The 14,901-nt window shown below is 45.7% G+C and overlaps 1 protein-coding gene across 1 annotated transcript; it reads right to left on the bottom strand.

Moving 5' to 3' along the window:
- Positions 1 to 2,818, bottom strand: KPRP (keratinocyte proline rich protein). Its single transcript, XM_032271577.1, has one exon. The coding sequence runs from the start codon at positions 2,457 to 2,459 to the stop codon at positions 723 to 725; it is 1,737 nt and encodes a 578-aa protein (XP_032127468.1). The 5' UTR covers positions 2,460 to 2,818; the 3' UTR covers positions 1 to 722.
- Between the last annotated feature and the right edge of the window lie 12,083 nt (positions 2,819 to 14,901).

Raw genomic sequence — 14,901 nt, 5'->3', positions numbered from 1 at the left:
GTGAGTACATCACGATCTTTATTATCACGTGGCCTTCTCTCAGTTCCTGCAGTTGAGCATCAGGACAGAACATGGTTCAAGCTGCCAACCCACAAGCCTTGCTAAGCAACAGGCAGCCCCAGGACAGGCAGTGAGATGCAGGGATTTTCTGACTCCACTCAGTTGGGAGTTTACAACCTAGTTGGGCAGATAAGGAAGACACTCCCGAAAAGTGAAATAAGAATTCAAGAGATGTCACCAGGCAGTTGCCAAGTAGATAGTGCAGCGGATGCAGAGAGTTCTAGGAAGTCAGCACAGGCTCTTGTGAGTGGGAGCAATCAAAGAAGGCTCCAAGAGAGAGGCCCTGAAAGATGGGTTGGATTTCAGAAGCTGAGGAGGAGGAGAGAAGTGGTCCGGGCAGGGGGGAAAGAGTGAGCAGAGACTTGGAGGCAGGGACATTTAAGGTATGACATGGGGAACACCCAAGCTCTGCCTGGTGGCTGGACTAGTCTGGCTAGAGCTGAGGATATGTACAGGCGGGGAGTGACACGTGAGGCTGCAGAGGCACCTGAGACCCAGGTGTGGATCTTTGGATGATAGGCAAAGCAGTTTGGACACCGCCTTTGTAGTAGGGAGTCTCTGAATACCTTTGGAGAGATTCAAACAGGAGCGCACTGGAAATTGCGGAATAGGAGGAACACATTTTCAGAGCGGGAGACAGGGTTGTCTCAGTCACCTTTCCTTTAGAAAAAAGCACTGTTGGGTTCACCTTTCACTCCAGCACAGACATTGCCTTGGCCTCCACAGCCACCCTGTCCCCTCGGCTCTGGAAACACATCACCAGGCCCACAGCCAGCACCACTCTCTTGCCCCTGGTTATAACTGGATGGGCCACAGCAGGGAGCTTCGGTGTCTAGGCGGTGTGGACTAGACTCGTGACAGCCTAGGTCTCTTGGGTATGGAATCGGATTTGGGCCTGAGCATGGGCTGGGGCTGCGCCAAGGCTCCCTGAGGGGCTCGGGGCTTGGGCAGGGCGCAGGCAGCGGAATTGGCTCGGGCCGTGGACAAGGCTCTGGGCGCTCCCAGGGCTGCAGGCATGGACGTGGCTCCGGAATCTCACACTGCGCTGGGCGAGGACGGGGAGCTGGCCGCGGTGTTGGACGTGGTGCTGGAAGTGGTTCCGGATACAAACAAGGTTCTGAAAGTTGCCTTGGTAGAGGACGCGGGCGTGGCTCTGGACTTATGCATGGTTCTGGGCGCAGACGTGGACGTGGAGCAGGAGGTGGACATCGCTGCAGCGGTGACTCCGGACACTGGTCAAGACGTCGTGGTGGACAGTAGCTTGGAAGCCGACGTGGCTCTACCTGGGGCCTCAGCTCCGGGCAGGAGGCACCCCAGGAGGGCTGCGGGCCACAGCTCCGGGAGCGGGGTCTGATGGGAGGAATCTGAACAGGACACCTCTGTGGGGGAACCTGCCTGGGGCAGCAGGGGGAGGAAATCTCGATTCGGCACTTGGGGCCACGTCTCTGAGGGCAGCTTGAAGTGGGGCGGCGAGGACAGCGGCTGCCATAGATGGGTTCAGAGCGGCGGGGTGGGGTGCAGTAGTTAGGGAAACCTTCAGAGGGTCTTGCTGGCAGGTAGCTACTGGAGCAGGGCTCAAAGCGTCTTGGTGGGGAGCAGCTGCGGGGAAAAGGCTGCAGCCGCCGAGGAGGAGGAAGGCATCTGCTGGTGCTCCGAGACCGGCGCTGTGCAGGGAAGCTCCCGTAGGAGCCCTGGGTCTGGCACTGGGGTGCACAGGGGCTAAATGAAGCCCGAGACTGATACTGGGGGCCACAGCTGCTGTAGTATGGCCTCGATTGGAACTGGGGGGTGCAGGTGTTGTAGGTAGCCCTTGACTGAAACTGGGGCCCACGACTGCTATAGGAGCCTTGATACTGACACTGGGTGGAGAATCTCTGAGTCTGGCACACCGCAGGACGCTCCACATACATCTGGACAGGCTGAGGAGCTGTCCAGGGTACATAGGTCTGGACTGGGCAATCCACATAACAAGTTTCTGTGTAACAAACTGGAGCACATTCTACAAAGCAAGTCGGAACAGGGTGTGAGGCTTCGCATTGCACGTAGGACACCTCAGATTGGTGTGGAGCCTGACTTTGAACAGAAGAAATCTGAGTTTGGGATGCAGCCTGGCCCTTCGCCTGGGCGGTCTGAGGCTGACATGGAGCCTGGCCCTTCGCCTGCTTGGTCTTAGACTGGCCCTTCACCTGTGTGGTCTGAGACTGACATGGAGCCTGGTCTGTCACCTGGCAAACTTGAACTGGGCATGATACAGGGCATTCCACAATTTGCATCTCACAAGGAGCTTGAACTACCACTTGGCTGTTGGCAAAGGGGGAGTGAGAGGAGCAGAAGGAGGGACCCTTGATGCAGCACTGTGGGAGCGGCAGGCAGCACTGGATCTGCTGCTGGTCACACATGGTTCCGATGCAGCCAGTCGAGCGTGACCTGAGGGCAGAGAGACCAGGATTAGGAGGGTAAGAGTTGGAGTGGGGGAGGCAGGACCTCTGGGAAGACACCCTGCATCTTCCCTAGCTTTTCCTCCACCACCTTCAAACTTCACCCAAGTGTCCTGACTTGGCTGGACCCAGGATTAATCCATGAGCCCTGCCCTGGTTCTGTCAAAGGGCCTGATTGTGCATATCCAGGGTTGCAGGTGTCTAGGACCTCCCTGGGGGTGGACATACCCATGCCCAGAACAAGAGGGCACTGATGACAAAAGGATTCTCCACATTTTCTCACATCCAGTGAGGTCTGAGCAGCCACACAGGGAGTAGAGGTAACGACTTGGTCCCAAGGCTGTAGTCCAGAGTGGAAACTCCACTCCCACAGGAGTTTGGATTTACTCACACCTGTGCACTGGCAGTACACATATATGTGCAAACATGTAAGAATGTACATGTGAGAATAAGCACTCAGGCACCATCTACATTCACATAATGGCAAAGCATTCGCTGGAAAGTGGGCAGCTCAAATGCAATATTAAATGTTTGTTTCTCTATATTCAATGTTTTTAGATAAATTCATTTAAACACGGCACAATATTATTAAATAAATTCATTTAAACATGACACAATGTTTTTAAATAAACTCGTTTAAACATGACACATGCAAAGCGTGCCTGTGCAAAGCACACCCGCCTTGGAAAGACTCTGACCACCGTGGTAACTTGCCCAGTCAGGTTGCTGTTGTTAATCACCTGACGTGTGACAGTCTGCAGGCGAGGCAAGGCGGAGTTACCTGAGACGGAGTAAGCCAGAAAGTCCAAGATTCTTAATCACGAGACTGACATTCTGCCACACTTAAAGATCTGCGTAGCTGGAGCATCGCAAACATGATGTGAGCGCTGCAGGTATACACCCTGACACCACGCTTGGCCAGGGAGAGCAGCCTCACTCCTCTGCTTGTCCCAGATCCACAGGTTTATGCGTAGGCAGCCCAGTGACCAGCAAACAGGATCATTCGACAACAGGCTCACCCAACAAAACACCTTTCAACAAGCTCCCCAAATGTTCCCAGTGAGGGATCAAACCTTCCATTTTTAATTTACAGAGAATGCCTACGTATCTATTTCCCTAGGGAAGGTAACCTGTCCACACATAACTTTGCTCATAAGGTGTAAATGGCTACTGTGGTTTTTTCAGAAAGAGCATGAAGGAAATTGGTACCTGAGGATAAGGTTAGGGTTATCAAAGGCAAATACGCTGGCTTCACAGCCCTAGACCTTCTCATAATCTCTGTAGCTATACTTCTTTCTCCTGAAAGCTCATCAGACTTTTTTCCCCAGGTTGGTGCATCCCTCGTCCTCTGCTCCTAGCTTCTCCCTTCTTTATGCCTCACCACTGTGAACCTGAAGGTCACATCCACCCCAATCCCAGGATCCCATTCCTAGACTCACCCTCTTCACAGGCAAGCAGTTGTTCAGGCTGAGGCATCTGGGAAGAGGGCTGTCTATATAAAGGGTTATGGGCCTGGCTTGTACCATGAGACAGCTGGTTGGCATCTGCCTGGCTCATCACCCAGGCTGGCATTCCAGCAGCTGGTTCCCTCCCTGTGTGCCTGCCCTTGCTGTCACCTACAGAGTGTGGGAGTATCTTGTCTTACTGGTGAAGTCTCAGGACTATGAAGAGAAGATTTTCGTTTTATTCCTCCTTTATTGCCCGAACAGTTTCTTCTCCATCCCTAGAAGACCTGACGGCCTGCAGATGAGGAGTGGCAAAAGTGTCTTCTCTCCAAAAAGATGATCATATCTGCCAACTTCCACTTTGTTTCAGATTCTCACCAGAGTGGTGCAAAAGAGGAAATATTTTCTAACTCAAAGTAATTTAAATTATGTTAAAGATAGAGGCAGCTCTATAGAAGGATGAGCGCATGGAGTCAGAGGTGAATCTAAAGTCCCAGGCAATCTGCTTACAGCTATGCAAACTTTATAACCAACCTCAGTATCAAATCACTTTTCTGCAAAATAGTGGTAATTAAATCTTCCTTCTGATTGTTGTGAGGATTAAGGCAGTCTCGCCAACATAGCAAAACCCTGTTTCTACTAAAAATACAAAAAATTAGCCAGGTGTGGTGGTGTGCACCTGTAATCCCAGCTACTCGGGAGGCTGAGGCAGGAGAATTGCATGGACTTGGGAGGCAGAGGTGGCAGTAAGCTAAAATCACTCCATTTCACTACAGCCCGGGCAACAGTGCAAGACTCCATCTGAAACAACACATACACACACACACACACAAAAGGAAAAAAAAAAAGAAAGAAAAAAAAATCCATCCAAGAATGATGTTTAAAATAAAATATCCAAAATGCACTCAGTAAATGCTGGCCATAAGCCACACGCACAGCTGGGTCGTGGGTACCTGCTCCCTCCCCCTCCTGAGCTGAGCAAGTAGATGGCTGCACAGCAGGCACTCAGCCAGTGCTGCAGAGCAGTGTTTGAAGGCAGCACCAGGCAGGTAGTGCTGTGGAGCAGCCCTTAAAGGCAGCACAGCAGAGAGCAGAAGTAATAAACGAGCATTCTGTGAGACACATAGAGCCAAGATGGACAGCTCTTTACATGTTGCCTTCATGACATTGCAATTAATCAGTAGCATTTAAAAATAGGGCGATCATATTTAAGATTCCAGAAATTCAGTTTTTCTTCTAAAATGAAAAGTTCCAGCATAGTTGAGCCTACCTTCCATCATCCTGATTAGCAGCTGCCCACCTGAGATAGGGCATTGCTATAGTTTAGGTGTTTATCCCTTCCAGACCTCATGCTGAAATTTCACCCCCAGTGTTGGAGGTGGAGCCTTATAGGAAGTGTTTGGATCATGGGGGAGGATCCCTCATGAAAAGATTAATGCCTTCTCTGGTAGGGATGGGAATTAAGGTCTCGCTCTATTTGTTCCTGCAAGAGCTGGTTGTTAAAAATAGTGTGGCATCTCCCTCGCCCCTCTCCTGCTTCTTCTCTCTTCATGCGATGTCTGCACACCCAGCTCCCCTTCACTTTCTACCATGAGTGGAGGCAGCCTGAGTCCCTCACCAGAAGCAGATGCTGATGCCATGCTTCTTGTTCAGCCTACAGAAATGTGAGCCCAATAAGCCTTTTTTTTCTAAATTATTTGGCCTCAGGTATTTTTTTATAGCAACACAACTGGACTAAGACAGGTAAATATTTTGCCATTTTATAAAGCTCCATTATTCTTTTCTATATCTACAATGTAATTCACAGTGTAAGTTTCCTTATGTTATTTTACTTGTGCTTTTAGTTTTCTTTGGTAAAGTTAAAAGTGAAATAATCCTTCTATGTGGATTATTTCACTTGTATATATCACCCTTCAATCCCTGTAGGCTTTTAAGATTCTGACCGAGCTTGTGAGTGGAGACTTTAGACGTATTTTGGATGGAATGTGAGTTCTAGCAACTTACTAGTGGCATGAAAGCTACTTAGTCTCCATGAGTCCCAGATTCATTATCTACTCTTTTTTTTTATTATACTTTAGATTCTGGGGTACATGTGCAGATCATGCAAGATTATTGCATATACATTCATGGCAAGGTGATTTGTTGCCACCATCCCCTCATCACCTATACCTGACATTTTTATCTACTCTTAAAATGGAAAGGAGGAGGAGGAAGAAGAGGAGAGACAACAGCAGGAGAAGAGAAGGAACTAGAAAAAAATTTTCTCCTAGAGAGTGGGACAAAATCTTCACAATGGGGGTGAAATTCCAGCATGAGGTCTGGAAGGGATAAACACCTAAACTATAGCAATGCCCTATCTCGGGTGGGCAGCTGCTAATCAGGATGATGGAAGGTAGGCTCAACTATGCTGGAACTTTTCATTTTCGAAGAAAAACTGAATTTCTGGAATCTTAAATATGATCGCCCTATTTTTAAATGCTACTGATTAATTGCAATGTCATGAAGGCAACATGTAAAGAGCTGTCCATCTTGGCTCTATGTGTCTCACAGAATGCCCGTTTATTACTCCTGCCCTCTGCTGTGCTGCCTTTAAGGGCTGCTCCACAGCACTACCTGCCTGGTGCTGCCTTCAAACACTGCTCTGCAGCACTGGCTGAGTGCCTGCTGTGCAGCCATCTACTTGCTCAGCTCAGGAGGGGGAGGGAATTGTGCGTGTGGCTTGTGGCCATAGGATTATTGTGTTAATTAAATGAGAAAACTAATCTAAACTGCTTAAAACTTAATTAGCCACTTCAGCAGAGTAAACAGACAACCCACAGAATGGGAGAAAATCTTCACAATCTATATATCTGACAAAGGACTAATATCCAGAATCTAGAATCTACAAGGAGCTCAAACAAATTTGCAAGAAAAAAACCAATATCATCAAAAACTTGGCTGAGAACATGAATAGACAATTCTTAAAAGAAGATATACAAATGAAAAAACGCTCAGCATCACTAATGATCAGGGAAATGCAAATCAAAACCACAATGTGAGGCCACCTTACTCCGGCAAGAATGACCATAATCAAAAAATAATAGACGTTGGCACGGATGTGGTGAAAAGGAAACACTTCTGAACTGCTGGTGGGAATGTAAACTAGTACAGCCACTATGGCAAACAGTGTGGAGATTCCTTAAAGAATTAAAAGTAGAAACACCATTTGATCCAGCAATCCCACTGTTGGGTATCTACCCGGAGGAAAATAAGTCATTAAATGAAAAAGATACTTGCACATGCATGTTTATAGGAGCTCAATTCGCAACTGCAAAAATATAGAACCAACCCAAATGCCCATCTGTCAATGAGTGGATAAAGACGCCATGGCGTATGTATACTGTGGAATACTACTGAGCCGTAAAAAGGAATGAATTAATGGCATTCACAGCAACCTGGAGGGAATTGGAGATTATTATTCCAGGCGAAGTAATTCAGGAATGTAACACCAAATATCATACATTCTCACTCATAAGTGGGAACTAAGTTATGATGATGCAAAGGCATAAGAATGATGCAATGGACTTTGGGGACTTGGGGGAAAGGATGGGAAGGGGGTGAGGGATAAAAGACTACAAATTGGGTTCAGTGTACACTGCTTGGGTGATGAGTGCACCAAAATCTGACACATCACCACTAAATAACTTACTCATGTAACCAAACACCACCGGTTTCCCAAAAACCTATGGAAAGAAAAAATTTAAAACATATAATAAATAAACCTGACACCCCACAGTTTAAAAAGAATTTGCCACTTAGCTCTCTGGACTTTATTTTCCTCATATGAGGATAAAAGTGATAATATTGACTTGACCAGTTTCTCACAAAGATAAAATTAGATAATGGGTATGAAAGTGCTTTGTAACTCACAGTACATATACCAATTATGTCTATGGAATCTGTCCCATGGGAAAGTCTGCCCAACTCAACATGATTTCCGATTCCTAGTTCTGGACCCCATAACTCATTCCAGAGGGGTCTCCAGATACCATTTAAAACTTGAGTAGGATCATAGATTTTCAGAATGTCATGGCAACTAGAATCCCCAGGAATTATCTGGTCCCACCTGGTCATTCCACAGATAAAGACTATAAATCCCAGAGAGAGGAACCTGTCTGGGGACTTAAAGTTAATGACTGCCTTTAAGGAACTAGATCTCAGGTAGCCCAAGTCCCAGATCAGAACTCTTTCCACTTCCATAGTGATTCCTCTGATCACACACTTTGACCAAGGCACTATGAACTTGAATAGCCCTGGGACTATGTTCACTAAGAGGGTGGTCAGGAAAGCAGTGAACGAGGAAAACGGAGAACATAGATCAGCTGGCCTCACGAAAATACAAATTATTAAATCCTAATGGCCACGTCTCTCCCACTCATCTCTTGATAGAATGTGTACTTTTTGAAGGGATAATCTCTGTCTTATTCATCTTTGTATCTCTGTATCTTGACATATAAGCCTGTTGTTGGATGGATGGTTGGATGGATGGATAGATAGACAGATAGGTGAGTGGAGGGTGGGGTATAAAATAGGGCTTGGTTTCTGTATCCTTAATCACTGGAGAATGACTTGGCATTGTCTCATCCAGAGATTAGAATACTGCAACATTTTTGTGTTGCTTTTTGCTTCTTGCTTCTTATGAAGAGAAATGAAGGGTAGGGATGGGGTAGAAGGAGCCTGAAAGTTAAGTCTTAGAGATGACAATGAGGTTAACTCTTAGAGTTTTCGGCAATACTTTAGAGATCGATTATTAAGCTAGAAGCAAATTATTTAACTTCTGAAGTTCTTCCTTCTCTTGTGTGTAGGGCTCTAGAATTAAAAAGTTGTCATTGCTTAAAGAACTGGACCAAGTACTGAGATTGTCTAAAGGCAGGGCTAAATATGGCATGTTCTCTTTTTCTCCAGTGAAATTTAGAACTTTTCCAAAGGGCATTCGTATTTGGTGATTTACTCAAACCAACTAATTTATTTAGGTAGGCATCAGCATGGCCTTTTAATCTCTGCGACTCTATCTATATTTATAGGTGTTTTGCTTTTTGGCTCAACCAACTCAATGTGGACAGAAATAAGTCTTCATCTCCTCCTATACATTTTCTTTTTCCAAGTTCCTGTTTCTAACAATGACTCATTCATATCATTTTTCATTCACCCTGGATGCTCATTCCACCTTACCTTAACATACAGTCACCACACTATTCATTCTGCTTCGTAATTGCTCTTAAATTTGCCCCTACTGTTCCCCCAGATGCCCTGCCGCATCTCAGGTCTTCATGACCTCCTACATGGTGCAATGATCTCTTAACTTTTTTCTGAGTCCAGTCTTTTCCTCTTTTATTTAACTTACAAATAGCCATAAGAGTGATCATCTTAAAAATTAAATAAAATTAAAAACAAAACTGCTTATGTTATTCCCTTTGCTTCCCATTGTCTACTGGAAAATGTTCAAACTCGGGAGCAAGGCGTACACATCCTTTCATAAGCTGCCTCGAATCTACCCTTCCAGCTTTACGTCCTCTCATTACCACTACCTCGCCACCTACCTACCACCCCAGAGAGCAACAAAGGAGCCATGCATAGTGGCTTTCATTCTCTATGCATGTCTTGGTATTTCACGATGGCAGACCTTTGCAACTGCTGCTTCCTCTGCCTGAAATGCCCTTTCATCTCTTACCAAACGTGGAACTATTGCTTACCATCCGAGACAACTACAGTGTCACTTCCTTTGCAGTGTTCCCTGTCCCTAAGCCATGACTCACTCGGAGCTCCGGCAGCATTTCAGACACACCCATCATTGAAGTGATCACATGTTCTGTGATTATTTACATTCCTGCCTTCCACATCAACTGTAGATTCCTCAGGGAAACGAAGTTGTGCTATGTAAATCTTTGTATCCCAGAAAGAGATACTGTGCTAGCACTTAGTACTCATTTTACCTTGTTGATTAAGCCAGTCACAAAAGGCCACATACTGTATAATCCCATTTATATGAAATATCCAGAATAGGCAAATTTGTAGAGACAGAAAATAGGACGTGGGGGAATGAGGTAATAGCTTTGGCTACAGAATTTCTTGGGGTGACAGAAGTATTCTAAAATTGGATTGTAGTGATGATTACACAGTTCTGAGAATACACTAAAAACATTGAGTTGTATACTTTAAATAAACTGATATGTGGATTATCTGAGTAAATATTGTATATGTGTGTGTATATTTGTGTATATACATAGGTACATATATAAATACGTTGTATGCATAAGTACTTATATATATATCTACACACACATGCACACATATACACACACATATCTGTGGAAATATATCTATAAATCTTGGTGAAACCTAAACTACATTTATGAAACATAGAATCACAAACTCTTTGAGATCCTTAGAGGGAATTACGCCAGACATAATTCCCTCTAAAAGATGGGATCAGCCTCTGTTTGAACCTCAGTTAGGCATCTTCCCCAAGCATGCTGGGGATACTAATCACCAGTCACAAAAAGCCAGGCCTTTTGTGACTGGCTTCTTTCACTGAGCATAACATTTTCAAGGTTCAACCACATTGGAACATGTATCAGAATTGTATTCTTCTTTATGGCGAATTAATATTCCCTCCTCTAAGTTAACCATATTGTGTTTATCCACTGACCTGTTCACAAGATGTCAACCCATAATCCAGGAAAACTGTATTTCTTTTGGTGATCACTACATTTTAAATATCTTCTCTGCTAATTGTCATTATCTCACACACTACCTGGGATAGAAAAGATCTTAGCTTATGAAGTAGAGCTTATTCAATCCAGTTCACGCACCACATATTTACAGGTCACCTACCAGGTTCCTCACATTGGATTAAGAATAGTCATCATCATTTACTCCACAAGCACTCCCTGAGCACTTATTCACAGCATCTTCCCACAGCGATCTTACAGTCTAATAAGGGAAGCACCAAGATACACAGACAAGGCACTACCTTCCAAAGACTTTACCATCTACTCTGGAGAAACAGCCATGCGTGTCAAGCTGTGAGTGAGAGGATGGGCTGTGAATATCCAACTATGAAGTTGGGTAGCCCACAACACAAAAAGGCCAATGTGTGAGGTAGGATTTCCAGATTTAGCAAACAAAAATGCAAGATTCTCAGATAAATTTGAATTTTAGGTAGACCACAAATGTTTTAGTCTATATGTGTCCATGGGAGCTGAAGAGTTAAAAAAGATATTTCAATACTAATAATGATGAAAGGATGATGGTGATAATGGTGAGGATACTGATTCATTCATTCATTCATTCATGCATGCATGCATGCAAGTATTCACTCAACAAATATTTATTCAGCATTTACTATGTAAGAAGCACCATGCTATGCCCTGTAGAGACAGTGGTAAGACATGCAAACAATTAAAGACGGTTTCAGTGCTGAATGAGCTTTTGGTCAGCAGGACAAATGTTAACCCAAGGGTCACACAGACAAATAGCCAATGCTAACCCTGATTAGCGTTTGACAGGAGAGGTCCATAAAGCAGTGAAAACTCCCTAGGGTTGGGTGCACAGAACAGGAGAGAGCTAACTGGGCGAGGGTGGGCTTTCCTGAATAAGCCGCTATGGGACTGAGATCTCTTGGAGAAGTCGGAGCAAAGGAGTGGGAAGAGTGTGCTAGAAAAGGAACTGCATGTGCAAGAGGAGTGTGTGGGGGACAGGAGAGACTGCAGCACCTTCACAGAACTGAAGCAGTCAGTGCTGTGGCAGCAGGAGGAAGGGGCCAGTTAGTGCCTGGTTTTAAGAACCAGGTCTACATTCATAGACTGCTAGCAACTGTTTTAAGTAGGGTCTCTGGGTGCCCTGTGAGGGATGGTGTTGGGAAGCTGAGTAGAAGAGAGACAAGGATGGAGACCATTTGCTTCAACACAGGAAATGGATAGTTGACCCTATACTCGCGCTAGGCACCGTCAGACACAACACTCTCGTTTGAATCTCAAGAAGTGAAAATCGTAGTTAGGAGGCTGAGTGGCCCAAGGAAACGGCAAGGTCTCCAGGTCAGACACATCTGTACGGATCCTGTTGCTTCCCTCCAGCCAACTGTGTGGCACACAAGTCACCGGTTCTCTCCGAGCCTTCTTAGTTTCATCATACGTGCCATGTAAACAACAGCTGCCTCATAGGTGGTTGTAAAGGCTAAAGAAAGATACATGTGAAGAGTCAAGCCATGAACAAGCCCTCAATAAAAGCAATTATCATTATTGCCATTATATTATTATTACTTAACATTATAGCAATTTTTATTACATCACCATGCCACCTAGTGGAAAGATAATTGTTTCTGGATCAGCTTACAATGAACCAGAATTATTTGGAGAATGAAATCACAAAGGCTGATCATGTGACATGAGGTGTGATGGAGAGGGAGACAGCTGAGCTTCGGGCTGAAGTCCTGGCTCTCATATGGACTCTCAAGCGGGCACTGTGCATCTCTGTCCTCATCTCTCAATTCTGTTGGTTTTGTTTTTCTTGCTTACTTATCAAAGAATGCTTTAAAAATAAAATGAAATAAATATTTTCTCTAAATTAATGTATCATCATAAGCATAGGAGTGTCTTCCCCTAGACACATGTGGCATTTCTAGTCCCCAGCCCCGGGATTGGAAGAAAGGAAGCAGGTTCTATTTCCAGATTGCGTGATGAGGTCACTCTGAGGTTGTCTGGACAAAGCAGTGTGTTCCCCGGGATGTCTGGACCCTGAACTGGGCCGCCTTGACTGGAAAACACTAATCAGCTTGGAGGAGCGGAGGTACTGGGGAGGTGGTGTCTGTGACAGAATCGAGAACAAGGAGCAGGCGGTACTGGAAGAAGACACTTTATTTTTCCCCCATGGTGTAATTGATGTTCCATAGAGGGGTTTTGCAGGGTCATGGGGTTCAGAGTTCAGGGAGTTTGTACAGAACAGAGGATTGGGTCCTCTGAGAAGTCTGTCTTAGCACATCTAACACCACAACGAAAGAAAGAATGTGAGGGGAGGAAAGCTCGGAAAGGCAGGTCCATGGTTACTGGGGTCCTCTCATTGCTGTTCCTCTGCAGAAAGGGCCCAGGTCAGCAACACCCCCTAGAGCAGAGGCAGCAGCTGGAGTCCCTAGTGGGCTCACAGTCACGGCAATCAGGGTTCTAGGTCTGGTGTCAGTGGAAGAGACGGCCTGTGGTGGCTCCGTCAGCAGACACCAATCGGAGCTGCAGCAGCCCCCAGAACCGGGGCCACAGCAGTCCCTGGGGCAGCCAGAGACTGAAGGGAGACATGGGGCTGGGCACTATGAGAGGACGTTTAGAAGTGAGGCATTTGGGGGGCACTTGAAAAGGGCTGGCCGTGCTGCTGGTTTTAATGGTGACACTTGTTGGGAAAGTTTCAGTCAACCTGAAAGAAACAAAAAAGAAATCAGAGCACAATATCAAGGACTGTTTTTTTTCTCCAGGATCTCACAGAAACCTATCCTCTACAAAAAGCCGGTTCATGAACCAGCTTCTACAAAGGAATTTGGAAACTGATTTGGAGGAAAATAAGCCTAATAAGCACTCTCCCTGTCTTCAGTTCACTTTGACTCCACTGAGGTATTCTGACCTTCTCCTTCCATGTCCTTTAAAGTCAGCCCTACATAGGCCTTCTTGTCCCCAAAAGAAACAAGGTAATTCAGGCATTTTCTGAGTCTTAATCTCAGGAATTTCTGGTGGGAGGATGGCATATCCAGGAACACTCATTTTCCAATAAATAAATTGGAAGCCACTACTACTAAAAACCACAATGCACCTTTCAGCCTCCTTTCCCTCCTCTGTGGCCCCCAGTGGTGCCTTCCTTTTTGCCTCCCCTCTTCTGTCCCTTTCACATAGTCTTATTACTCCTGGAGCCATCTTTGCCAAGCATTCACATAGCTCAGTGGAGGATGCAGGAGCTGTCACCAATAATTGACAAGGCTGAGGACGGAGGAGCCCTGCACTGGAGCCCTGCTATCTTGGGCCTGATGTCTCCCTGGGAGTGAGGCACAGCCCACGTATGCAGAACAGTCACTTTCACAACCTGGGAGCAGGATGACTCTTGTCACACTCCTAGCCTGGAGGCTCCAGGATCTCCCTGGACAGAGGCCAAGAGGAATCCCAGAGATGGCCCAGGTATCTGCTCCACAGGTCTGCTGTGAGCCAGCCATTCCACCTTCATGCATTCACTCATTCATTAATTCTGTAAATATGTATTATCTGTCTTGGGCTTTGGTTTTGTAAGACGTGCTTGTCATAAATATGAGCCAAGTTGCCTTGAGGACACAAATGCAAACAATGCACTGTGAAACATTCTACTATGTGCTGTAAGAGGGCACCATGACCCAGTGATCAGCGCCCAAAAGCTCTTACACCAGGACAATATCATGTCCATTTGTATGTCTTTCAACTCTTCCACGTGGATAACATGTTGAAGGCAGAATCTATACTAGACTTTATTCATCTTTATATCTCTAGGAATACCATAAACAGAGAGGGTAGACTTGAAGAATAAATGAGTTAAAGATTGACTGACTCAATGAAAGAATGAATGATTGGCTGCTTCACAGGCATATGAGCAGAGGGCATGTCTTAGGATAACAAGCTTGGGACTTCAGAAGTGCCCTGAAGAATGGCACACACGAGGGTAAATGAGACATGACCCCTGGATGTGATTAGCTATCAATGTCTCCATAATATTCCGTTAACAGTCCTACAGGGATGCCGTTTAGAAGGAACATGAGGATGTACAAGCAGCTCAACAAAGGGAGTGAAGCTGAGGTCACTGATGAGGGAAGAAAATCCAAGGGGCACTGAAGCAGGGACTAGGAGACAGCCTAAGGCGTTATAGGGTCATGGTGGAGTCAGTCCTATGAGAGGCTCTGAGGGTGTGGAAGAGGAAGG

Source organism: Sapajus apella, unplaced genomic scaffold (genome assembly GCF_009761245.1).
Source record: "Sapajus apella isolate SASKATOON/1434 unplaced genomic scaffold, GSC_monkey_1.0 scaffold238, whole genome shotgun sequence".
Classification (NCBI taxonomy): domain Eukaryota; kingdom Metazoa; phylum Chordata; class Mammalia; order Primates; family Cebidae; genus Sapajus; species Sapajus apella.
Note: the sequence above shows the minus strand (reverse complement) of the source record. Positions and strands in the feature narration are given on the sequence as shown.